This window comes from Sphaerodactylus townsendi, linkage group LG09 (assembly GCF_021028975.2).
Source record: "Sphaerodactylus townsendi isolate TG3544 linkage group LG09, MPM_Stown_v2.3, whole genome shotgun sequence".
NCBI classification, from domain to species: domain Eukaryota; kingdom Metazoa; phylum Chordata; class Lepidosauria; order Squamata; family Sphaerodactylidae; genus Sphaerodactylus; species Sphaerodactylus townsendi.
This window is the reverse complement of record NC_059433.1, coordinates 35,874,159-35,899,879: the sequence shown is the minus strand read 5'-3', so window position 1 is coordinate 35,899,879 and position 25,721 is coordinate 35,874,159. Positions and strand designations below refer to the sequence as shown.

At 42.7% G+C, this 25,721-nt stretch overlaps 1 protein-coding gene across 3 annotated transcripts in view; it reads left to right on the top strand.

The window, feature by feature from the left end:
* The window catches only part of DOK6 (docking protein 6), a 280,829-nt gene that overhangs the window by 147,623 nt on the left and 107,485 nt on the right, over positions 1 to 25,721 (top strand). For all 3 annotated transcript variants that reach the window (XR_007245411.1, XM_048507351.1, XM_048507353.1), the window contains exons 4-5: positions 17,227 to 17,346; positions 24,495 to 24,684. Coding sequence is in view for 2 of the 3 variants with exons in the window: in XM_048507351.1 (XP_048363308.1) it covers positions 17,227 to 17,346; positions 24,495 to 24,684 (310 nt within the window). In the remaining variant the exon portion in view is untranslated. The remainder of the gene's footprint in view (positions 1 to 17,226; positions 17,347 to 24,494; positions 24,685 to 25,721) is intronic.

Here is a 25,721-nt window from a genome sequence, read left to right as displayed (position 1 = left end):
ACTGGCAAAAAATGTACAGCAGATGAGGATTAATGCTATGTGGAGCAGCAACTGAAACTTTTTGTCGCAGATTTTTTCTTACCACTTGAACCACATTCTATGGCAGGTATCCGGTTCCACATCTGATTCCAGAAAGCCGACATTTCCACACTATCGCACAATGGAATTGTCCTCGATGTCCTGATTGGCCGTCGTGCACTGCTTGGGGCGGGCACTTTTCGAACACGTTGCCACGTAACATGGCAATGAGAAGATGACACTCCTGTTTCCCTATTAGCTACCGTTGTCCCGTGCTTTCTCGCAGGGTTATAAGGAGATCTTAGAAACCTTCCTTCCAATTGGCTATCGTGCACTTGTGCTCCGTATTCCCACACATTAAGCCTTGACTTTTTTTTAAAAAAAGGACATTTTCCAGCAGATCTGTTGGCAATCCAGAAGCAAGTACAGAGTTCTTTTTAATTTACAATGGAGTGGCTCTCCACAACTGAGCACAAGACATCCTTGGCTGGAATGTGTTTTTGGAAAAAGCAACAAAGACCTGGCTTTTTTTCTGAGATGAAATTTTATCTGATGCAAGACTAATGAAAATAACAGAATACAGAGTTGCACAACAGAATACAGAGGTGGTGCCTGCACTTTAAAAACAAACTGTAGTATTCTCACTTCACTGGAGTTATTAACTATCTTGGTGATTCTGATCTACCCTCCCTTCTATTCTAGCCCCTAGCTTGTCATGCCCGGATCCTCCCCCCTCCCCAGAAGAGCATCTCCGAAGTACACGCTGGTTGCATCCAAAGGGAGGGGCTCTCTGCCTCTTATGGACAGCCTCCCCCTGGGATCACTGGGGTTATTAGCTGTCTCGGTGATTCTGATCTACCCCAAATGAAGAAATAAATATAACCCTCCCAATTCTTACCCCAGTGTTTCATCTAATATAGGGAACATGTTTCACTGCCAGTTCATACCCTAAAGCTGGAGCTGAGTCAGGAAGACTTCCGTCTCTATCAATTACAAGGATGTGCTCTTTTCCATGGGTTTGGCCAAGCTGATAGATTGTTTTTAAAAGGAAAGTGCCAATAGTATGTAGATAACCCCCCCCCCCGTAGCAGAGAATCCCCTTCCTTCTACAAGAGCATGTCCGAAGTACACGCTGGTTGCATCCAAAGGGGGGCTCTCTGCCTCTTATGGACAGCCTCCCCTGATTAAACGGTATAACAATGAGCCGTGTTCCCTTCCTGCCATCCGACGAGTGCTTGAGATCTCTTGTTCTCACTATGCAGAGGTAATGGGAAGCGTGACCGAACGCAAGGAGCTGTAAAAGCCAAGTGAGAGGAAATCGAAACTAAAAATCTGTGCGCGCATCGCCATTTTACTAGCTGGGATGAATTGGCTGGGATGAATTGCGTCACCGCTGAGGCAGGCATCTTAAAAGTGGAACAGTCACCAGTTTTTTCCACACTAGCTAGGCACATCCGGACTAAAACCATGTTTTTTGAAAAAGTTGTACATACATCCAGGAGCAGGGAAAAAGTGAGGTAAACAGTCAGATATGGGACAAATCGGAAAGTGAACCAAACTGATACGTGACACTGAGCTAGAGAGTGTGGAAAACTTGCAGAAAACGGAACTGTCCCAAATAATTGTTCTAGAACAAACCTGTAGTGTGGAAAGGCCCTAAGACTCCCAGATCCCTTTTACAGGTACTGTTGTCAAGCCAGGTGTCACCCACCCTGTATCTGTGCTTTTCATTTTTTCTGCTTAAGTGTAGTAGTAGTATCTTACATTTATCTCTGTTGAAATTCATTTTGTTAGTTTTAGCACAGCTCTATAATCTGTCCAGGCCATTTTAAATTCTGACTCTGTCCTCTGGGGTATTAGCTACCCCTCCTAATTTGGTATCATCTGCAGATTTATTAGCATGCCCTCTATTCCATCATCCAAGTAATTGATAAAAATATTGAATAGCACTGGGCCAAGGATAGAACCCTGTGGAACCCCACTAATCTGTGTAAGGATGTGCTCTAGAATTTTTCCTGGTATTGGTGTCAGGCTGACTGTGCAATAATTGTTTGGCCCTTCTCCCCCCCCCTTTTTTTTAATGTTGGTACAAAATTAGTCCTCATCCAGTCTGCTGGGACTTCTCCTGTTCTCCAGGAGTTCTCAAAGATTATCTCAAGTGATTCTGAGATTACTTTTGCCAGTTCTTTAAATAACCTGGGATGTAGTTCATCTGGCCCTTGAGATTTGAATTCATTTTAAGTAACCAGATATTCCTCTATTACCTCTTTATTCTGTGATGGATTTCCCCTACTGTATCTATGCTCCTTTTGGGAAAAGACCAAGGTGAAGAAGATGTTCAGTTCTGTTTTTTCTCCTTCCCCTGTCAGCATTTTGCCATCTTTTCCATGCAGTGACCCTATCATTTTTTTTCTTCCTTTTGTTATGTACGTAACCAAAAAAGTCTTTTTTATTGTTTTTCACCTCTCTGGCAAGCCTGAGCTCATTCTGAGCTTTAGCTTTTCTGACTTTCTCCCTACTTGGCCTGGCTATTTGTTTGAATTCCTCTTTGGTGATTTCCCCCCTTTTCCATTTCTTGTATATGTCCCTTTTCAATCTCAGCTCAGCTGAAAGTTCTTTAGACTTCCATCCTGGTTTCCTTAGACACCTTCCATTTTTCCGCCTCATTAGAACTGTTTGAAATTCTGCCTTCAGGATCTCACTTTTAAGAAACTCCCATCCATCATACACTCCCTTCTCTTTTAGTATTCTTAACCACAGAATTACATCTACTAGCTTCCTAAGTTTACTGAAATTAGCTTTCTTAAAGTCTAGAATGCCTGTCTGACTATGCTTGATATCTACTTTCCACTGTGTAATAAACTGCAGGAGAACATGATCACTCCCACCTAAGGATCCTACCACTTCCACCTCATTAACCAAGCCACTGAAATCTACAAGCACATGGACAATTTCAACAGAAAAGAAGAAACCATGAAAATGAACAGAATTTGGCTGTCAGTTTTGAAAAACACTAGAGTCAAGACAGTGACTAATCAGCTCCACACAAGCACAGGATGACTATAGACAATCAAAGGGAACAAAGGCCAGACAGTTCTTTTCAGATGTCTCAACTTTTGACCTTGCTATCTCCATTGTTACTCACATGCTGCACTTCATTGTTAATCACTTGCCATGCCACTCCTATTCAGATGCCCTCACCTATTGACCTTTACTCACAGGTATATATACTCCACTTGCTTTCCTTTCCTACTATCAGATCCTCTGAAGATGCCAGCCACAGATGCAGGCAAAATGTCAGGAGAGAATGCTGCTAGAACACAGCCATACAGCCCGGAAACCACACAGCACCCCAGTGATTCCGCCTGTGAAAGCCTTCGGCAATACAAGTTTTCATTGTTGGTTAGGAGCAGATATAAAATAGTTGAACACCTTGTTGCCTCTTCTACCTTCTGGACCATGAAATTGGCTTCAAGACAAATGAGGAATTTTTTGGACCTTATAGTTTTGGCGGAGTTTGACTCCCAGCAAATATCAGGATAATTGAAATCTCCCATTACTATTACTCCTTTCCTTTCTGAAAGTTTGGTTATCTACCCCAGGAAGGCATCATCCAATTCCTGTTATTCAGAATTAGTTGAAGTAAGAAAGGCATAGGTTTTCAGTGGGTCTCAAAATGGCATGGGCATACAAATGGGAGACATACATGTTACGGCCCTGATCACCCCCCATATTATTATTGCCATAATATTTTCTTCAAAAATCATATTGGCAGAAGCCAGTTGTCATACACTTCTCTATGCAGGTAGCAGCATGTCCAAAGGTCACAGGTCTGCTTTACAAAATCTAATCAAGAGGATGAGTTACTCCTGCACAACCTGGAGGTCTCATTTTGTTGGAGGGCATGCTTGACTACCACACCTTGAAAAGATACTGTTAAAGACAAAGAATATGGAAAGGGAAAGCCAACTTGCTATCAAATACTGCACTTCCTATCTCTTCTGGGAACCCAAGTCAGCACAAATAGTTGTTCCTTTGCATTTCCTTCCCTTTGTCATGACTCTCCTAAAACCACTTACCTTATCCTGATCTAATTTCTCTTTCAAATCTGAATAACTTGGGCAGTTACTCTCAAGAGTTAATCTGCATGGAAGCCTTTCAGCGTTTCCTCGTTTAGCTTAACAAAGCAATTTTGGCCCCATTGTCCCAGGTTTAGCAGTAGATGAGCTGACTAATTACCTCAGCACCCCCAAACCCAGCAAAGATGTGAAACTTAGTGTGATTGGTTCCTTTCCCACCAAGGAACAACCCACCTTATAAAAGTTTATAGTCTCACCTGCAAATAGTTTTGCTCCACACATTACTAGCCTGTAAATTCTCCCTTTGGTCTGGTCAGTTTGGAGACACGATATCGTCCTTCAGCCTGGATCTAGATGCTGGTCATTTCCAGAAATCCTTTTGCCTTCTAAGCAAGATCTCTCTTTCAGCTTGAATTCAACCCCTGAAAACCCTCCATTTCTAATCATCCAACCTATCTTTAAAACCTTTTTATATACCAGGAACTTGAATGTATGTGCTCTTGTGCCTTACCTGTGTGTGTGTGTATTTTTTTGAAACAAATTTATATAAAACGCTTAAAACTCAATTCTGACTCCTTTTGCATTACTCTGTGGAATTTTCATTGCCAGAATTCCTTCCCCGTATTATACAGTCTAAAAGATCTCCTCTTGGCCCCTCTTGCTGCCAATGTGAGTGTTCATTCCCCTTTGCTACTTTTAAAACCATATGTGTGCTGTTACACTTTTAGCAGCTGGTGGAGATTCCCTTCAATAAAACCCTTACCCCTGTTAGGCCAGTAACATACATATTACCATGGCAATTCATTTAATATTTTGGTGGGGTTTTTTTCATTCCATCACAGCAATAAAGATTAATTCCCTTCCTGCCTTTTTCAGACAGAAGGCAATGCTTGTGGCCTCATTTCAATCTTTTTTTTTAGGACAGGGAGGAAAAAAGGACATGTTCTGCCCTCTCCTCCACGCACACCCATCACACAATGATGTTGGTTTATTATTGGCTACAATGTCACTATATAGTCAGACCTGTTGACTTTGGAATATTATCACACTATCTTGCTAGAATTATACAGTCAGCAAGAAAAGAATGTTGTTTTTTACTGGTGCTAAAGTCGCTGTACAGTGAGTCAGTAAATAGCATCAAATAGGTATTTTAAAACATTTGTACCCCTCAAAAGCCTTACTACTTTATACTTGGGGAAAAGGGTGCTTTTGAAAATGCAAAGCATCACCGAGTATTAACATTGTTACCATGCTATTTTGTGTAAATTAAGAATGGGCTGCAACAATGAACCAGAAGATTTTTTTTTCCTGCTAGCTCATTCTCAGTGTCTCAATCCTTTTCCTTCTCCTCCAGCTTTATTAGGATTTTTCACAGAGGACATTGGCAGAGGTGTATCAGGGGGAAATGGTGCTCAGGGACAACACCTGCTCCGGGCAACCCCCTCCCCCCTGTGCTTGGGGGCAGAGCTTGGGGTGGGACTCAGTGGCAGGGGTCGCTCAGATGGGCACCGCAGTAGCAGGCTGGCTCCTGGGCAGCGCCCATCCGAGCCAAATCCCCCACCTCCCTGCAGGCTGCCTCCTGCACATCCCAGGCCCTGGGAAGGGCAGAAGCCAGCCTGAAGGGAGGTGGGGGGCAGGGCGCTGCAGCAAGCAGCCTAGGAGGTAGCCTGCCACCATGGTGCCCACCTGAGCCGCCCCCAAACCCTGCCCCCAAGGACTTAGGGAGGGAAGGAGGCGGCTTGGATGGGCACTGCTCTGTCTTTAGGCATGTCCCCCATGCCAACACTTCAGAGCCAGGTCGGCATGGGAAGGAGGGGGTGGGGCAATTTTGCACCCCCCATTGCACTCAGGGTCATTTGACACCCCCCAGTCCCTATGGGCAGTATGCCCCAGCATTGAGGTGGGCATGACAAGAAAGACCTACCCAGTCCTCCCAGATAAAATTGTACTTCCAAGCAACAAATCATGAATCCTGCAGGGGAAGAGGGTTATATAAGAGGATAAATTTATTAAAGGAACTGATTCTCTGTGCTTCTGAGATTAACTGGTGAAAGGTTATATATTTGTTTTATCAATTCACCTTCCATTGGTGGGTTTCCCTGTAGTTTAGTTATCGAAATCATGTTTGTATAAAATGTTTTTTGGTGACATTTGTGCCATATTCTTGCTCTGGAAAAACAGTATCAGCTTAACCTCATTGCAGTGCTAACCCCAAGGGCCAAGTGGAACTATCTTCCAGAGGGCTCTCTATCAGGCTGGATGTTAACACAAAGGGGTAGAGAAGAAGAGACAGAGAAACATTTCAAGATATGGTGGCAGAACCCAGACATTTTTTTTTCAAAAATGAAGACCAACTAGGAATAGTTGCAAGGTTATTTACATAGTAGTAGATGAAAAACAGATTTCGTGATTCCCCAGGGGTACCTGGGATAAAAGACAAAAACAGAGTCCCTCCATTTGAAAATATAAAATGACAGCAGTTCTTGAGCACTGTACCCCTCTTCTTCTTTCACTTGCATTCCCTGTTTGAAAGGCATAAGTCGCTGCAAGTCTGAGAGCAACACAAAAATGTATTAGCTTTTATGTTAATTAAGATGGAGAATAATGAGTTAGTGGAAGCCAACTAGGTGGTGTTTCACAGAACATAATAGTTATTCCCCATCATCAATATTCATTTCCTGGTACAACAGTTTGTAACATTGGAATATAAAATGTGCAATGCATGATTTGATGTTTGAAGAACCAATGTAAATATTTTCATTGCAACTACAACTATTTGAGAGAAAATTAATCATGCTTTTAAAATGTTTTGATCTATTACTCAAAGAAAATACAAGGTAGAATATGAATCACCTCTAAAAAAAATCCCCCCTCATAATTTTTATTCTGAAGATTTAAGTGGAATCAGATGAGCAAACATTCTATTCATTTGTTTGTGTCATTTAAAATTAGTATCTAGGGAAATATACATGCTCTGTATGATTTGGGTACATAAATATCCTCAAAAAATATTTTATATAAAAGGTTTTTATATAAACGAAGTTTTGTAAAACAATTTTTTCCAATGGCCTGCATTCACTGAGCTTAATTGATATTTGCCATGAAATTCCTGTGTTTTGCAAAAGATTCTAGACCAGTTTCTCATGTATACATTGAGCATATCCCCTAATATGCTACCAGGGAACTCCAGTTCCCCCAAAGCACAGCATAAAAACTGTTGTTGAAGAAGATCTGTAAAGGAACACAGCAGTATATACTCATGGCTTATGAACTAACCTGTATAACTGAACCAGGTGATACAATCAGCAGGTTGTCTTAACTATGTATTCACCTATTGCAAATAGATGTCATGGTTTTTAATTAATTTATTTGCAATAAATATATCCTAACCTGGGATGGAAGCTTACCGAATGATGTTGGGCTAGTCTAATATTTTCTGGCTACCTTACCTCACAGATTTGTTGGTGAGGATAAAATGGAGAAAAAGAAGACTGATGTAAACCACTTTGGGTTACTGTTGGGGACCAGGTGAGATATGAAATAGGTAAATAAACTCATCCTGAATATTTTACTGAAAACTACGTCATTATGTGGAAGGAAAATGGACCCCTACTGTCCAACCTTCCATACCACTTTCCAATCGCAGCAAAAAACAAAAACAAAACCCTGGAAGCGGATGTAAAAATTGTGAAATATGGATGACTTTGTTTAATTATGCTTGTAATAGCCCAATCCAGATTGGGGGGGGGGGGGCTGAATGGCCACTGGAGTCAGATCAGGCTTGTGCTTACATGTTTACTCTCCTGGCTGGTGTAAGTGGCACTTACGCCAGTCAGGAGGGCAAACAGGAAGTCAGGTGAGTTCAACGGAGCTCCCTGGCACCTGACCCACTTCCATCTGTCTATTCCAGAGTTGTGTCACCCTAATGTGGACCCCAACACAAGTGGGGGCAGTCCTGGGGTGATCCTGGAGGCAGAGCTGACATTAGTTAGCTCCCACTGAGCTTTGGCTCTGGGAACACCAGCAGCCAGGAAGATGGGCGTACTCCACCTTTTGGTTGGCGTAACTCTGTTTTCCCCCATTGGATGGCTTTCAGTCAGCCAGGGAGATTTTTTGTTTTTTTCTGCCTGCCTGCACTGATGGAAAGCCCTCTGGAGGGGGTGGGCAGCAGCAGTGCTGTCCCCGGCCACCTCGGACTGTGGTTGGGGCTGTCCTTAAATGTGGTCTGCAACTGGCATCATTCTTGTTTGTCTGCCAGTAGACTTGGAAGGAGGTAACTGTGTAGGGCAGGGGTCCCCAAACTTTTTAAACAGGGGGCCAGTTCACTGTCCCTCAGACTGTTGGAGGGCCGGACTAAAAAAAACTATGAACAAATTCCTATGCACAAATGATTGTAAAATGTTTGATTTCACCTTTCAGCCTTTCTGTCATGGTCTATTTTTAGAACAGTGACCAAAGTATGGTCAAGTACGGGGTGGGCTCCAAATATTGTTGGGGAGGCTGTGGAATACCTTCCCCTGTAAAAAAAAAAAGCAGAACTTTCCCAATGAAGCATTCCATCTAACCCAGGATCAGGTATCTTCCTGGGTTCTTTCCTCCCTAGCAGCCAGCGAGCGATTCACCAGCCTGGCTGATGCCAATGGGAGTGAGGCGGAACAGAAAGCCTGAGAGCAACACATGGAGTAGCAGAGAGGGAAGGGCGGAGCAGGCGTTTGCACATGTAAGGTTTCCAACTCTGGGTCAGAAAATTCATGGAGATTTGGGGGTGCCATCATGTAATTGCAATCAACAGCCGTTGGGGCCGGTTCCTCCTCTCCCTCGAGCCCCCACTGCACATGAATGGAGCCATCACCGCCATGCCTGGCGGGCCAGATAAATGCCTTCAGGGGGCCACATTTGGCCCCCGGGCCGTAGTTTGGGGACCCCTGGTGTAGGGCCTCACTGTTAGAAAACAAGCAGTTAGTCTTAAGTTAACTTCTATGCTGTTTCTATAGATAACTTCCCTGCTTTTTCAAAATGATTGCTGAATAGATCTATCCAATGGTAGTATGACTTGCCCCCCTTTGCAATAATAGGCAGTCAGGCCCCTTCCCCACATGCAGAATAATGCACTTTCAATTCATTTTCATAATTGTTTGCAAGTGGATTTTGCTATTTCACACAGTAAAATTCAGCTGCAAAGTGCATTGAAAGTGGATTTAAAGTGCATTATTCTACATGTGTGGAAAGGGCCTGTTAATGGAAAGAGGGACATATAGAGATGTTTCTAACAGTTCTTTCTAGCAGTATGCTTTATGGCAACTTCACATCAATTTTGCTGCATTGTGATTCAGCAGAAGAAATGAGATTTCTTGAAAATGTTGTTCTATCACAAAGCAGTAAAGGGGAAAAAACCGAGAAAATTATTGTTTGTCATTTCCTTGCCCTTTCTAAGCTTTGCGTTAAATTGTCCAAATAATTAAAAATATTTCTTAGATAAGCACAGAAGTGCCTGCTTGTGGGTACTGTACACTTTGTGCATTTAACTCTGATTGTATGAGTTGCTTCCTCTTCACAGTGATTCATGGACTGTCATTAGTTTTATGCTGAAGGAGCATTATTACTTTTCCTCTTGACTTAAGGAGCTTTGCAGTTTCAAATAGTGAGAGAGTTTCAGCAAAAATTCTGATTATCAATGTGTAAAACCATATTTTATTTATGCAATGGAAATATTCTGCTTCCTTCAGCAAAAATTGTACTGACTACATGAGGCAAAATTTGTAGACAGCTGATGCAATAGTATCTTTGGAAAATCAGAATATTTATCACTAGTCCAAGGTGGTGAACATTTGCATCAGTTAACATGCTGAATGCAATAGAAGCTTTTGCAACAGAGGTCCTTGGTATATGAATATGGAATGTTTCAGTTTTGTTTCACATAATAATCTATACCTATAGCAAACAGGACTAGTGCTACAGTACCATGTGGAGTTAAGGTTTTATGCTATGTGTCAGATATCTGCAGTGTATCTAGCTACCTAAAATAATAGCAATGGCATATTATTTGAAAGCTAACTGGAAACTCAGGGGAAGGGACACTTTGGCTTTGTGTTATCAGCCATGTTTGTCTATAACTGACATTTCTGGTACAAGAAAAGCAGTGCAAAATGGGGCTGCTGGTCTCATCTCACCTTACCTTTTATACCTCAAAATTAGCAAAACAGAATGCCTAAATAAAGTTGCAGTAGAGGATTTTGAGGATTCTTGTTGCTACTAATATGTACCTTGACATTTATTGTTCTGATACCTAGACTCTCTTCCACAATGTTTCATGGTACAGTGGTTATTAATAATTAAGCAGAAATCAAACACAAAGATTAATCCAAGGCATTCCTGTTTGGGTTTTACCTTCCTCTCCCAAAAGAAGCAGAGTTAACCATAATAATACCCTTGGGATGAATTATATACCCCAGTTGTCCATTTTTGGGCACCATAAATGAAAAATGACAGTTCAACTTTGTCCTCTTTGGATGCTATCATCTGTTCAGTAGTAATAGAACACAAGTGTCCCCAAATACCTTACAGTTTACTTTTTTTAAGACAAAAAAGCACCCAGGGTTGAAAATAGGCTCACTCCACATCACTGTGCTTCACATCAGTAAGAACAAAAAGTGGTGTACCCCTCATTATTGCTTCTCCTGGGAAAAAGTGCGGCTGCACCTTACTGCGGCCGCCATTGCGGGAGAAGGGGCCTGGCAGCGAGCCCATTTGCCGGGCTGGGTGGGTGGCCAGCTCCAGGCACTGCTCTGTGCATGTGCGCTGGTTCGGGCGCATGCGCAGAGGATCCGACAAGGCTGGCTTGCCCTGGGAAGGGAAGGGCAGCCCGTCAAAGTCTCGGACGGGCTCTCGCATAGCACGAGAGCTCGTCAATTGAATATAAAAGGCCCTGCCTCGTGGCCAGGCCCCATTCGGAGCCGGGACACGGAGGCTTTTCCCGCCCACCTGTCCCTTTTATGTTGTGAAGATTATAACGTTGTTATTGTCATAGCCATCGGCGGGTTGCGCATGGGGGATGATCTGCTGGAAAGGGGAGCTGGGGGAGCTTCCCTGTGTTGTACACCTCCTTAAGAGGTGGGGGTGGAGCAAACTCAAGGTAGGGATACCCCGTGGGGGGCTTAGAAGCTTGCGCCCTTATCATAAGTTGGAGGGGGCCTCCAGCCATGGGCACTTTGCCGGTCTGGACTTTGTCTCAATAAACCAATCTTTCGCTTGGTTTATTCCTCCAGCAGCTGGGCTGAGGAATTCTGTTCACCCTCAGGGGCAGCACTAGTGCTGCCCAGAGGTTTGGATCACCCCACCATGCTGCTCCATCTGTTTCCTATGCTTTCTGTTAATGAAATTCTTTGGCTATGGCCTGTTTACTTATCCACTTAAAAAAGGTGTTTGGAGTTTTATTGGGGAAGGTATAACTGAGCGGGAAGGGCCACACATCTACCCACAAAGAGAGCTGGTAACCCTAGCAAAAAACCTCCTCAGAAATCTGTTCATTTTTCCATTGGGATAATCTTCCCACACCATATTGGGATAGAGAAGGTAGACAAATACCTAGTGGTACAAAAATGTTAGAAATCATTAATTTTACATTGATAGGTGTTCTCCTTTGATGAAAGTTTGTTTTTGTCATTTCAGTTTTTAAAAATAGCTTTGCAAAGGATCTATACTGGTTTGTCATTCAAATGCAAAAAGGGGACAAGTGAATCCATGAAGAGGAAAAATTCTGTCTCATGCCAAATTGTGTTTTCAAGCTCTGGATATTTTAAATCAGGTCTATCGCTTTACTTATGTCATTATGTTTTGCAGTTCTTGACAAAACAAACTGACAGCCCAATCCAAAGGGGGAGGGGATGAATGAGTCTACGTAGCCAGCATGAGTTCACACCAGTGCATTTGCCCACCCCACTACGCATATGCACCAGCAGGGTGGGCAAATGGAGGCAGACAGATGTCGCAGATCTCGGTGGTGAGTGACCTGGAAGGGAGGATGGCCTTCGGACCTGTGTTGGCATCCAGGAGGATGTTGGTGTGACTCGAGGCATTCTGGGGCCATTCCTGGGGATTGAGCAGACATTAGTCAGCTTCTACCTGGGCTTTGCTGCTGGGAAAACAGTACCTGGGCCTTGGAGTTATGACATCCAAAAGTGTGGTGTAACTGTTTCATTCAGTGGAGGAGTTTCAGGCGACAAAGGAATTTTTCTTTTTTACTAGCTTCTTACGTCCCCTGAAAACTTTCACTAGCTTCTTACATCCCTCTGAAGGTAGTGGTGCAGGGCGGCAGCAGCACAATCCCAGGATGCCACAGGTTTTGAATTGGGCTGCCCAAATCTTATGCTATCACTAAAGGACGAACAAACAATAGAGAGTTCCACCCATCTAAGCCTATTGATTTTAGTCGACTTGAAAGGATGGAATTCTATTTAAGATTGCATTGTTATTGTGATTTGTAAAGTAGAGCCCACTTTATCCTGTTCTTGAAGTATATTCACACTTGGAAATTGAGTGCATAGGCAACAGGTCACAATATTTTTATTTCATCTGCATAGCGACCCTGGTATCCCTTGGTGTCTCCCATCCAAGTGCTAACCCCACTTAGCTTCAGAGATCTGACAAAATCAGACTAGCCTGTGCCATTCAGGTCAGGGCATAAGCAGAGTTACATAAATTCAGTGGACTTAGAAGGATTTTGCTGTGTTTTAGACTGTATTTTTCATGCATGTGATGAAATGAGAACCAGCCATAATCAAATGAGAACCAACCATAATAACTTTTATCAATTTGTGGAAATTGTTAACGGCTATAGATTATACATTTTTAGCTGTCGTAAATTACAAGGTCAATGCAAGCTGTTGAAAACAGATTTGCAAACTTTAACCAGGGTGTATATTGCAGACTTATATAATTGACTGCCATGATGCTTTAAATGTAAGACAGATCTCCATGGGATGGGGCTGTATTTCTGTTATATATCACATAATTTACATGCCTAAGATCCGAAATACATTCTGTTAACATGACTTCTTGAAGAGAATATAGGAGCCGCTACTGAGCTAGATGGACCAGTGGTCTAACCAGATTAACTTCATATGATTGTGTAAGGAGTCACAGTCTGCTTCAAGGAATATTTCAAATTTTTCCTTATGAATCAGTGAAAATTTTTCATCCAGTTCTTCTTCTTTCCCCACAAAATCTTAGATGACTGTAACCTGAATCCCTGCTTTCAAAAGCATGATAAGTAGTGGACCATACAAAGGTTTCTGTAATGGGGCTACTAGTATGTTTGACCCGCACCCTAAACAAAATCCCTGAAAATGAAGGTGAAAGAGTAGACTATTTTGCAAGGGTGTTATATGGATTACAGCCATGAATACAGCCATGTATTCAACCATACAGATTCTCCCCTTCACTCTCCTTTTGCAGACTTCCCCTTCCCCTGAGTCAGCTAACTCCCAGCAACAATATTTGGGGATGCTCAGTGAGCTGCAATCAGAGGGGAAGCAGAAAACTCCCATTTTTCCAGATCTGTAGATAGTTGAACACATGCCAGCATAATTTTGTTTTTGAAGTCCCTGAGTGACTGTGTGTAAAGTGATCCTAAGAATTCATACGTTGTGAACATGTTGCCCAAGGCATCACAGCCTGTGCCTCACTCTTTTTGATTTGGTGTTAATAATCCAGAAAGGTGAGGCTCAGATTGCAAGATCTAGTCCCACAACCGGTGTAAACTATGTCAGTGAAATAATTATGGTAATGCAAGTTTTCTTAACATACATTTTTGGTGGTTCTTGCTTCCATCAGGTTTGTAATCAAAATTAAAACCTAGGCTGTTTCCGCACGGGCGGATAACAGCGCCCCAGGGACACTAAAAACGCCATCCCTGGGGTGGCATTTACAAAGAAGGTGCTGCTGCAATGCAGCAGCGCCGTGCTTGCAACACCCAAGTGGCGCAAAGACGCCACTGTTGAAGTTCACTCCAGGAGTGAGGTTTTTCATCAATGGCTTCTTCCACCCGCTGCCATACAAACGTCAGCAGGTGGAAGGCATCACCCCCCCCCCACCTTCCCCAAACACCTTACCTTCATCTCCTGGCTTCCGGTGCATTGGAGAGGCCAGGGGACACACACCCCTGGCCTGCGACTCCAGAGCTATCGCTCAGGTCATGGTAAGGAGTGTCCCCTGGCCTCTGCAATGCACCAGAAGCCAGGAGACAAAGGTAAGGCATTTGGGGACGGCACAGCCTGTGCGAAGGCTGTGCCGTCACCTGCACCCATGCGGAAAGGGCCCTACATTTACCAGAATACTTGTTAGCATTATAAATTCTTCCCTTCTGCATTCTTATCTATGTAAATTCTGATCGGATGTTAATATAAATGTTACAAAATAGGTTTAAGTACAGCATAAGCTTGATGCATGAAAATACCTAATAATTGTATGTAGTATGAGAAATTCAGGTCAAGTCACTAAACTGTCTCACGAAAAAGATGAAAGTACACACACACCATCATTCAGGTTTTCAATCAGTCTGATCTACGAGATTTACTTTTTCTGACCCCAAATTAAGCAATTGGAATAGATACTCCTTTTTCTTTTTTTAGGATGAATAAATGCTTCTAGAAAATGCAAGACAGATAAATCGATGTGAAACTGAGTAATCTATGAAGTGGCATACCTGGGGGCATACCTAGGGGGCATGAGGAGGCTTGAGACCAAGGCATCAATTGCTTGGCTCATGTAGGGGTGCATTTGGCCCCCCGCCCCCTTCCTCCTCTCCACAGGCCAGGAAGGTAGCCCAAGGCATCACAGCCTGTGCCTCACTGCCTGCCGCCACCACCTCCTCTTCCTTCTGCACCCCAATCCACCAGCCTCTGCCCATGGCTGCCACCCATTTGTTCACTTGCTACCCTGGCCAACCCTCACCTATACATCCAGCCTTCAGCCAGCTGCCTCCATGCTTGGAGGACAGACAGGCAACCATAGCAGAAGCCTGAGTGGAGGGGGGCCAGGCCAGGTGGTGTGCTCAGAGGCACACCACTAACCCAGCCACTGAAGTCTGCTGCAGCCAAGGCCAGTTTCTTCCTTCTATCTGCACATCCCTCTCTGCAGAGCCCAACAGACTTGCAAGTTCACCCAGCTGCAGTCTCCTGCTTCATGACTAATGCACACATTTAAAGAGGAGCAGTCAAAGCTAAACTATTAGGTGCCAACCAAGTGCATGTATCAGATCAGAAAGCTCGCAGTGCCTGGAGGCAAGGAGGGTGTGCAGGTACTGGGGGTGGTGAGAGCAGCCAGAAAAGGAACATCCCCAGGACTGGTTTTATGCCTCAATCCAAACATCATGGCTCCCTCCTCTCCTTTCTCTCATCCCCAAACTGCCATTGATTTGGGAATTTCCCACTGCGACACTTGCCAGTGTACTTCCTCCACATCCAAAATGTCTGTGCTTCACTGAATTAAACTGATCAATTACAACATTTTTCACATGTCTGAGCAGTTTCATAGATGCCACTTTTTATTATCTGCTGACTCCATGACATTGCAGGTGCAGATTTGATGGAGAATAAGGAGAGGGACGTTCAATCATCCCAACAGACTTCCCCCTCCCCCTGTTTCCTTTCCCATCCACAGCTCTGCTATCTGTTGCTGCTATACAGGAAGGGAAGAGGAAGGCTGATTTTACTGTGAGATGGGGAAGATTTGAGGCTCTGATTTCCACGGTGATAGGAGTTTTTCCAGCTCCTTGGGCTGAGAGTGCTCCCCCAATGAATTCTGTGAGTGGATGATTTGCCACAATCCAGCCAGCGACCCATGCATGTCCACAGCTTGATCTGGCTTGCCAGGGCTGCTGCTCTCCTGAGCCAGCCCAGAGCAACCTTTTCAAAGCAGCCCCTTGCATGGTCTTTCCTCCCACCCAAGCTCCAGTTTCTATTCTGCAACTTTCAGAGAGTGTCTACAGGGAAAAGAAAGGAGCATTTTTCTTCTACCTTGAGGTGCAAGGTAAACAGTGGTGCCTTCCCAAGCCTGGATACTTTGGATGTTCATTTATGAGCTAAGACATGGCATTCTTCAAAGGGAGTCATTCATTCGAGTGACGAGCTGGAGCAAAGCGGCTGGCTGGCACAAGAGAGATGCTCTCAGTGCACCCTGCCACCGCTGCACTCCCAGCCTCCAAAATTGTTCTCTGACTCTTCCATCTATTTTCGTTATCGTCACTCAGCACTGCAGAAAGCAGGTGAATGGGGGAAAGAGCAAAAAAACACATGGGGAGGGGGCAGGGCTAAAAAGAAGCACTGTGGCTGGCTAGGAGGAGAAGAAACAGCTCAGCACATAAAGAGCCTAAAACCTTAGTTATCAGTTCAGTGGGAAAGGGGGACGCAATTTCACTGCTTGTCCCAGGCACTATATACTGGAGACATAACATGTATTAGACTCTAATATTCTTATTCTAGAAAAACTATACTGCCTTTGATGGAATCCATCAACATATGACTTCTTCAAAAGCCCATTATGGGAAAAAATAGCCATCTGAAAATGAGCAAGAAATACAGTGCTTTCTTTTAACTCACCTTTTCAAAAACCTCAGTGTCTTCTCCCTCTTCTGTTACTGATTATTTCACTTAGAGAGTGTCTGTACTGGATAATGTGGTGGCAGGAAAATTAATAATATCATAAGCGTGATCTACACCACAACTGCAGAAAAAAATGTAGCTAACAAAAATTGATTGTGCGATTTATCATCAGAGGATGATACACCTTAATGGGCAAGTGACCAGATTTCCAGCACTGTAAATACTTTTTGCTCACTGTTAATTTAAAAAGTACTCACGAATAACAAAAGCAATCATAAATTAAGTTGAGGCCGTTTGTGGTGTGTGTGCCTGAACCCTGTGTATGTGTGCTAATTTTCTTTAAAACGAGAAGCCATTTAATTACTCCTCTGTAAATCACATACTGTTTTTAAATCACATACGGTTACAATGTTCCATATTCTTTTGAATTAAACACTCTGAACGCTGCCTTTATTTATGGTTTCTTTCTTTCTTTCTTTCTTTCTTTCTTTCTTTCTTTCTTTCTTTCTTTCTTTCTTTCTTTCTTTTAGAGCTTGAAGCAGAAGAATGGTGCAAACATCTATGTATAGAATGTTTAGGAACCAGGCTTAATGATATAAGCCTTGGTGAGCCTGATCTTCTTGCTGCTGGAGTTCAGAGAGAACAAAATGGTAGGTGTTCAAATCTTCTTCATCTGTTTTTAGTTCATTTAAAATATTTTTGGGGAAATATTTCTTTTTAGTATAACCTTGCAGCTTCCTGGGGTGGGGGTGGGGGTTGTATATTTTCAGACATGTTGTGGATGTGGAATCTGTAGCACTTACAAATACATACTCATTAAATCGTGTGTGTAGATTTGTTGCACATGAATATTTGATCAAGGTTGCACTGAAGCGTAAGATTTGTAGTATTTTATAATGTGTTCATGGACAAAACGTGGCACAGAAAGGGGATATTGGAAGAATTGATTCATTTACTTTAAATGATTTGACAACAAAGGCTTTTAATCTTACTTATTTAAAATATTTATTAGACACCTTGCAGATCTCAAAGCGACTTAGAATATAAGGGTGGTAAAACACATTAATATAAATAAAACAATTATAAAAGCACATGAAAGGTCACAATCTAGATTACTAGAACTGAATTAAATGTAATTATTATATTTTCTGTTCCAAAGCCAACAAATGGATTGAAACAAACACAATAGAGAAGAGCCATAGAACTATAGACCAGTTAGCTTACTCAACACTATAAGTAAGTTACACACCAGACATTTACAGTGTAAGTTTAGAGACTGGCTGAAGAACAGGTAGGTTTCAGAGAGGGACAGTCAACCCTTGATCAATTGTAATTTTAGACCATCTAATGTCTAAATACCCTTCTAACTTTGCATCATTTTTATATGCAGTTTTTATTGATCTTAAATCAGCCTATGATTCAATTCAAGAAATATCCTTTGGAATATACTTAAAGTTGTATTGTTTAAGGCTTTCATGGCCAGAATCACTGGGGTGCTGTGTGGTTTCCGGGCTGTATGGCCGTGTTCTAGCAGCATTCTCTCCTGACGTTTCGCCTGCATCTGTGGCTGGCATCTGTGGCTGGCATCTTCAGAGATGCCAGCCACAGATGCAGGCGAAACGTCAGGAGAGAATGCTGCTAGAACACAGCCATACAGCCCGGAAACCACACAGCACCCAAGTGATTCCGGCCGTGAAAGCCTTCGACAAAATATATATATATGTTTTAATGTATTTATATAATTTTGTGCTGGTCTTGGAGGTTAGCTTTATAGTGGCAATAATTGTTGCTTGGTGAGGAAATCAGGGGCTAGCCATCCCCAAGAAGTATCTTAATAGTTATATTTTTATATTTCAATTTTAAAAAATTGTTGGACTCTTTTAATCCCATGAAACTATATATTTTATGCTTTAATGTATTTATGTAATTATGTGCTGGTCTTAGACCAAATTAAATACTATTAACACAATTACCATCCCATCCAAATGGTGGGGCACCTGTTCATAGTGCCATAGTCACACTGTCCTTACATTCACACGAGGACTTTCTGGCAGCAAGGGAAGCCAAAAAGGCAAAAATAAGTCTGATGCCAGAAAGCCCTCCAGGTGGCTCTCCTGGATTTACGCTACCAAAAAGGTGCCATGAATCCAGAAGCCAGGCGCTGGCTTGCCCGACAGGGGTGGAAGCTGACTAGCATTGGTTTGTTCTCTGGCCATACCCCTGGACTGCCCCCACAAGGCTAGTGGTGGAAAGGGTGCAGGGACACTGGCACAGCATCCAGAACCATATTCAACTGCCTGGGACGGCTGCAGTGGCTGCTCACCGGCAAATTCGCCCCTCTGCTGAGGCATCTGGCTCGGGGAGAGCAAATCCAACCGCACAGCCCCAGGCTGCTCACATCAGCAGATTAGCCCCACCCTGTGAATGGGGCTCTTTGTCAGGGAGGCATAGGATCTCTAAGTAAGGCACACCCATAACAAATCAAATAACCAATGTGCTATTTAAAATTGGAAGGCTGAGTGAAAGGAATCTTCCTATTATGTCTGAATATTGAATTTTGATAGATGTCATTCAGTTTAGAATTTTGTATTTAAATTAGCAGAATTGAAGTTGTAACTCTAAACAACAAATCTGACATTTTGACCTTGTCTGTAAGAGAATGTAAGTACAAACTGTTGATGAATGAATTTAAGTAAGGATCCAGAAAATATACATTTGCTTTTGAAAGAATGTGCAGAAGTTTGTTGTAAAAAGTGAGTACGTTTCTCATCCTCCTTCATCTCAAGAGGATTAATGGCATCCTGGTAATCCTTTCTAATCTGCTTGCTCAGAGTCATGAAGACTCCTTGGCCATGGCATTTCTAACTGTCTGTTGACCAGTTTTGACCTTCCCAGCCTCTGCATCCCTAATTTTTGGGACTTCTGGAGCTGAAAAGTGCATTTCCGCTGGTGTGTTGTCTGAGCCATACTCCAGCGACTCATCAGTCATGAGACATTTGTTTGTTGTGGCTCTGCTACTGGACTGGCTCACAGCAATTTCAACATACACTTTCTAACTTGTCATCATTGCCTCAGATATTCAATTCAATTTATTATGGCCAATGACCAGATTCCCTCAAATGCATATACATATACATTCAAAACTTCAAGAATTTCAGCAAATCAAAGCATCAAAGCTCTGAAAACTGGGTCTTAACAGTTATTGAAGTTGGGTTACTCTCTGGAGTTCCTCTCTGTGTCTTCTTTGTCCTCTAAGACTCACCTGGTTTCTCCAGTCTGAGGCACTGGCTTTAGGGATACCACACTATTTATTGAGCAAGGCTCTATGCTACAAATACCCTATGCTTCCCTTGGAAGTGGGTCTCCTCATGCTACTTCGTTATTCAGAAGAAAGACAGTGGACAACACTCCATTCTAGACTTTTGGGGCCTTCTTAAATTATTGCCCTCAAGTAGTTCTGACCACTATCCATGCCTGACAGTATGCCCCTACTGCATAAGGGGGATTGGGTTACAGTAATAGACTGAAGACCAGACTGGACAAGCTGAACAGGACCTGTAGACCCAGCACAAATGGGAAATAGCAGGGAAGTATCTCCAGCCAGTGTTGGAAACTAACTGTAGAGATTTGTTCTCTATGGCAATTAATTCCCAGTGACCCTGGTACTGCCCTAAGGGAAGGGCAGATCCACACTCCCTGGAAGATGCTTTTCAGATCAGTGTGTCAGGGCCGTTGAAGTATGTCTTTTTACTTTTACCATTGATTGCTCAGTGTATTGACATGGCTGAGTCTGATGAGAACTATTTCTTCATGATTGTCCCCTTCTGGCTCAGAGTGGTTCCATCTGGAGCTTGTCCAAGGGAAATGCATACGTTACCCCTCAAAGCTAACCTCCTGAGAGTTGGGTTCGTTTTCTATCACAGTATAGTTTTCCTACAAAATGGCATGGTTGCTCACTCTTGACAACTTGGTCAGGTGAGTATCGTTGGAGGTATCGTTGCTTTTAGGATGTTACTTCTAGGACGTTACTTCACTGGACGTCTCACCATCAGCTTATTTCAAAATATATTTTCTATTTTTTTCTTACAAAGTGTTTTTATTTTTAAACTGTAAAGTTTTTCTGCTAAGGAAACACTTGACTAGCAGTTTATTAGCAGCAACCGTGTATATTGCTGTGTATATATTTCCATTAATTTAGAGACAGGCCAATAGGAATGGTTTACTACAGAATCTTTTAATGACTTGCATTATTTGTTGGCAGTTTTTTTTTCTGCATAGCATCTTGTTATCTGAAATCTTTTGTTTTCTGTTTGTTAGTTTTTTCCCCCTTTTAGCTTCCATTCCTCTAATGTGTTTCTTGAGTAATTTCTCTTGATTCTCTTTCCTCACTCTGTGACTGATGGTCTGTTTAATCAGGAACATTTCTTTGTAATTTGTGTTGCCTCACCTTAGACACCGACCTCCAAGAGAGCAAACAAATGTTTCTTGACATTTTTAGTATATCATGTATCCAGAATGCCCTTTTCTGACATCTTTCTTAGATAATTCAGAGACACTATGATTCTTCTCCCTCTACTTTCATTGAACTTTTAGATTCAAACAAAGCTGTATCCTTTCTTTGAATGTTAAAAGTGGATTGTCTCTCCATTGCAAGAAGCATTTCTGTACAGATGTCTGTGCCTTTAAATCACTGGGTTTATATTTTCTGGAATTTTTGTAGGGGGGGGGAAGTTTTGTATGTTTACATTATTTTTTTGGTGGCATTAAAGGTGATAACACTGTATCTAAGGCCCTTTCTGCACTGGCGGGCAAGCGGGGGTTCACCGACATAGTTACAGTCGGTGCACCCCCCGGGGCCATTCGCACACCGTTCTGTGAATGGCCCTGGTACCCCAGCAGTCCACAGGGCCGCCTTTGCACAGGACCACCACTTTCCCCCCCTCTTACCTCCTCTTGACTGCCGTCACTGTACAGAGGCCAGGGGACACACATCCATGGCCATGGCGATGTCTCCAGGGATGAAGGCCAGAAAGCCTGCCCCCTGTTCTCTGTACAGCAACAGCAGCCGAGAGGAGGTAAGAGCAGGGAAAAAGCAGTGCCGGGAAAACACCAGCTTCTACCTGGTTCCGTTTGCTCAGCACCGAATGGAAGTCAGTGTTTTCCAAAAGACTCTCTCGAAAGAAACAAATTAGTTAGAGTTTAAAAATTACAAAATAATTATGCTGCTCAGGTACCTTCAAGAAAGCAGCAAGAAGGTATCTCAATCAAAAATATTCCCCAACAAGAGGTCCTCCCCAGAAAAGACTAAATTCTTAAGGCAGGCTACCCATAGCAAGACCTTGTCGGTTCTGTTCAAAGCAAAGTCCACGGGAAGAATCTGAAGAAACCCACAATTAGTTTAATTACTTTGGGAAGATTTCTTAAAAGGTAAATTTAACTTATGCTATAAGAGTTTTTTGTTTTTCATTAATTTAATTTGAAGGTTTAAGCAGTTGTGATATGACATGAGGCCATTTGTCAAAAGGAAAAAAGGAAAATAATCCCACCTCATATGCCTAAATATGTGGGCACACATAAAATAGATTAATGTAGGATCCCTACCCATTTCACAGATTTTAAACCTCATGCTGGAAACAATTTTAGAAGGAAAAGGTACACAGAATGGACAATTTCTTCTGTTTACAGCATCACAAAGTATGTGCAGATTTCTCCATTTGTCTCAGGGTTAATTGACTTCTGCTTAACATGTACAGAGTTGAACATATCCTTATTGTTGCTGCTTCTCTTTTCCCCCTCTTCCTCATCTGGCTTGTTTGTTTCACTGCCAAGTTACACATAGCTATATAACAGAATCTATTTTTTCATAGAAATGTAAACATAACCAACATAAGCTGATATACATAGATAAAAGGAAAAGAAAATGTCTATTAAATGGGCATTAAATGGAAAGCTGCCCATTCCTCCCCCCCAACTTTTAGATCTGCCTCTCCCACCCAATGTTTGTATCTTCCTATCATCCCCCCCTCCCAATCTTCTGGATCTACCCACCCCAACATTTTAATCTTTGATAGTTTCTGCACGGCCCAAAAACAGCACCCTAAGGATGGTAAAAACACCATCCCTGGGGCTCTGTTCACACAGCTGCCACAGCTGCAGCACAGCAGCGCTGTGCTATCCCCCCAAAACGGGGGGGATGCTGCTTTCAAAACTCGCTCCATGAGCAAGTTTTTGGGAAAGCGGCATCTTCCTGCCAGCGCCATATGTAGGGCACCAGTATGGGGAAGGCACTGCCTGTTTACTTTGTCTTCCCTCTGAGGCTCCAGAGAGAAAAGGGGCATGCTCACACTGCCCTCTGATCCCTGTGGGTCAGAGGGCAGCATGGGCATGTCACTTCCTCCCTATGGAGCCTCAGAAGGAAGACAAGGTAAAGAAAACATGCAGACCGGAGGCGGTTTCATGTGGAGCTGCCTCTGCGATTCGCAGCAGCTTCGGGGCCACCCACACAAGACCGTGCAAATTCTCCCACCTCCCCCTTCTGGATCTACCTCTCCGCCCCCCCCCCCCAACTTTTGGATCTTCCAGTCTGGACAAGTTTGTACTTTAAACTCCTAGTTTCTTTCTTCAGTGGCATTATTTGTCTGAAACCAAATCCTGAAAGGAATGACAAAGAACCATGCATAGCATGCTCCTGTATCAGAGGCCCCTATATGATGAAACAATGAAGCAGATGTTCTTCATCATGGCCATCTGTGCTGATCCACATGGGTCTGCACACACACAGGCCTGCTGCAGTTGAAGACAGTCAAACTTCTTGGAATCATCCAGAGTGTTCCTGAATGTGGAATGCATTCCTCCTCAGCCCCAAGGTGGAAATATTTCCCGTCAAGGAATCATAAGGTATAGAGGGAAGAGGAAAACATTCATCTCATTCTCTTTTCGCCACCATGAACTGAGGATGTGTTGAGCTTCACTCTCTGTTTCTTCTTCAGTGCTTCAAGGATAGGTGTGCTTTAGAGTAGAGTTAGGTGGAATGCTGTTCAAAAAATGTTCTATCTATGGGGTTAAGATGGCCAAGAATGACAATCATGGTGATTATCTTCTATGTTTTGGTTTGATGCATGTTCCAGCAGCCTATGAGGCCTATGTTTCTCTCACACTTCAGGCTCTTACCATCAGGGTATCCCAATTAAAGGCTGCTCTGCAGGAGAAATCCTTGGTCCTCAATGTGATGTGCTCTTCCAAGGCTACCTCTGCTTCTTCCCCACAGCCATTACTTCCACCAAGGTCCATATGTCAGTGGTAAAGCCAAGGCTAATAGGTCAAGGCCAGTAGAATGATCACCTCACAATCACTCTAAATGGCAGAATCGATCCTCCTCTATCTCCTCATTAACATCATCAGATCTTGCTGATCATGGCTGCACTCTCCACCGATATTTGACACAGCTGATCTGGTCAGCATTGAGTGAGCGCCTTGACTCAGCTTGACTTCCTTCAGTGGTATGTGAGCCTCAACACACTCCCATGTTGGTGTCTGTTGGCACTGCACAGGTAGCAGTAAAACCACTTGCCTCTTCACCAGCACAGCAAACCCTCAGCACTGAGGCCCACTTCACAGAGTCTCAGCTGTGTTTCTACATGTATTATAAATAAACTAGTTCTGAGAGTTATATTGATATGTTTAAGTGAGTTTATTATGTATATACTTCTGTCATTCGAAAAACAATACATTATAGTAATATTTCCAACTGGTCATAATTTTCACTGTGATTTCATTCATTTTGATTTTTTCCCCTCAGAGCGATTCAACGTATACCTTATGCCTACACCAAATTTAGATATCTATGGGGAATGTACAATGCAAATTACGCATGAAAACATCTATCTCTGGGATATCCACAACGCTAAGGTGAAGCTTGTCATGTGGCCTCTAAGTTCTCTAAGGAGATATGGGCGTGACTCAACATGGTTCACATTTGAATCTGGAAGGTAAGAAAGAAGGAAGCGTAACAAACAGGCTTATTCATATATTTTACTGGCATCTTATCAGGGCTGTCCATATAAAGCAATTTGAAGCAGTTGTCCCAAGCTGAAAATTCGAAAGCAGGAATCTTTTGAACATCCACTTCTGTTCATCTGCAATTTTTAAAAGAACTCCTGTACAACAGTTTTTAATTTAATTTATGTAAGAGATTCATTTTGATTTGGATTGATTGGATTGTAATTTTAGAAAATATACACACTGACTCTTCAGAACCTGCTCAAGGGAGCTCACAAGTAAAATAGTAAAACAATACGAAGAGGCCTATAAAACAGGAACAGCCAATTAAAAACATGTCAATAAAAATATGCCATGACATGAAACAAAATAGAACAGATTATATTAATAAAACAATCCTCAGGCTTGGAGCAGATGATAAAACAACATTAAAACAAGTACATTTGTTAAAAGCCTGGGAGAAATAATTTGGTCTGTTTCTGAAGGAAAGTAAGATAGGTGCTCAATAAGCCTCAAGGGGGAATGCATTCCAAAATCAAGTTGCCACCACTGAAAAAGCCCTGTCTCTGGCCATCACTCATCTCATCCATCTGGGTAGCAGCATATAGAGGACAGCATACGAGGAGGCAGGCTGGACATTATGAGAGGAGATTGTCCTAGTATTCTGGCCCCAATTCCTTACTTCATCTACAAAAATGAATGGATCCTAAACCTTACCCAAGACACCCTGTCTATGATACCATTACAATATCAGTGTCTTTGAAATGACAAAATAGTATTGTGTTAATTTGTGCTGTCTTGGAACTCAGTTTACTCTATCCATCATTTGGACTAGCCATTGAAAATAACCCATGAGAAAATGTACCAAAAGCAACATTTATCTTTTGCAGGTATATACCTGAATTTAAATCTACTAGAGGCTAGCATAACATTTTGTAACAAAACTCAATACTTGGAAATGGTGATTCATTACCCAACCAATAGTGGTTCAGAGTAGTAGAGTGTAATCTGGAGAATGGGTTTGATT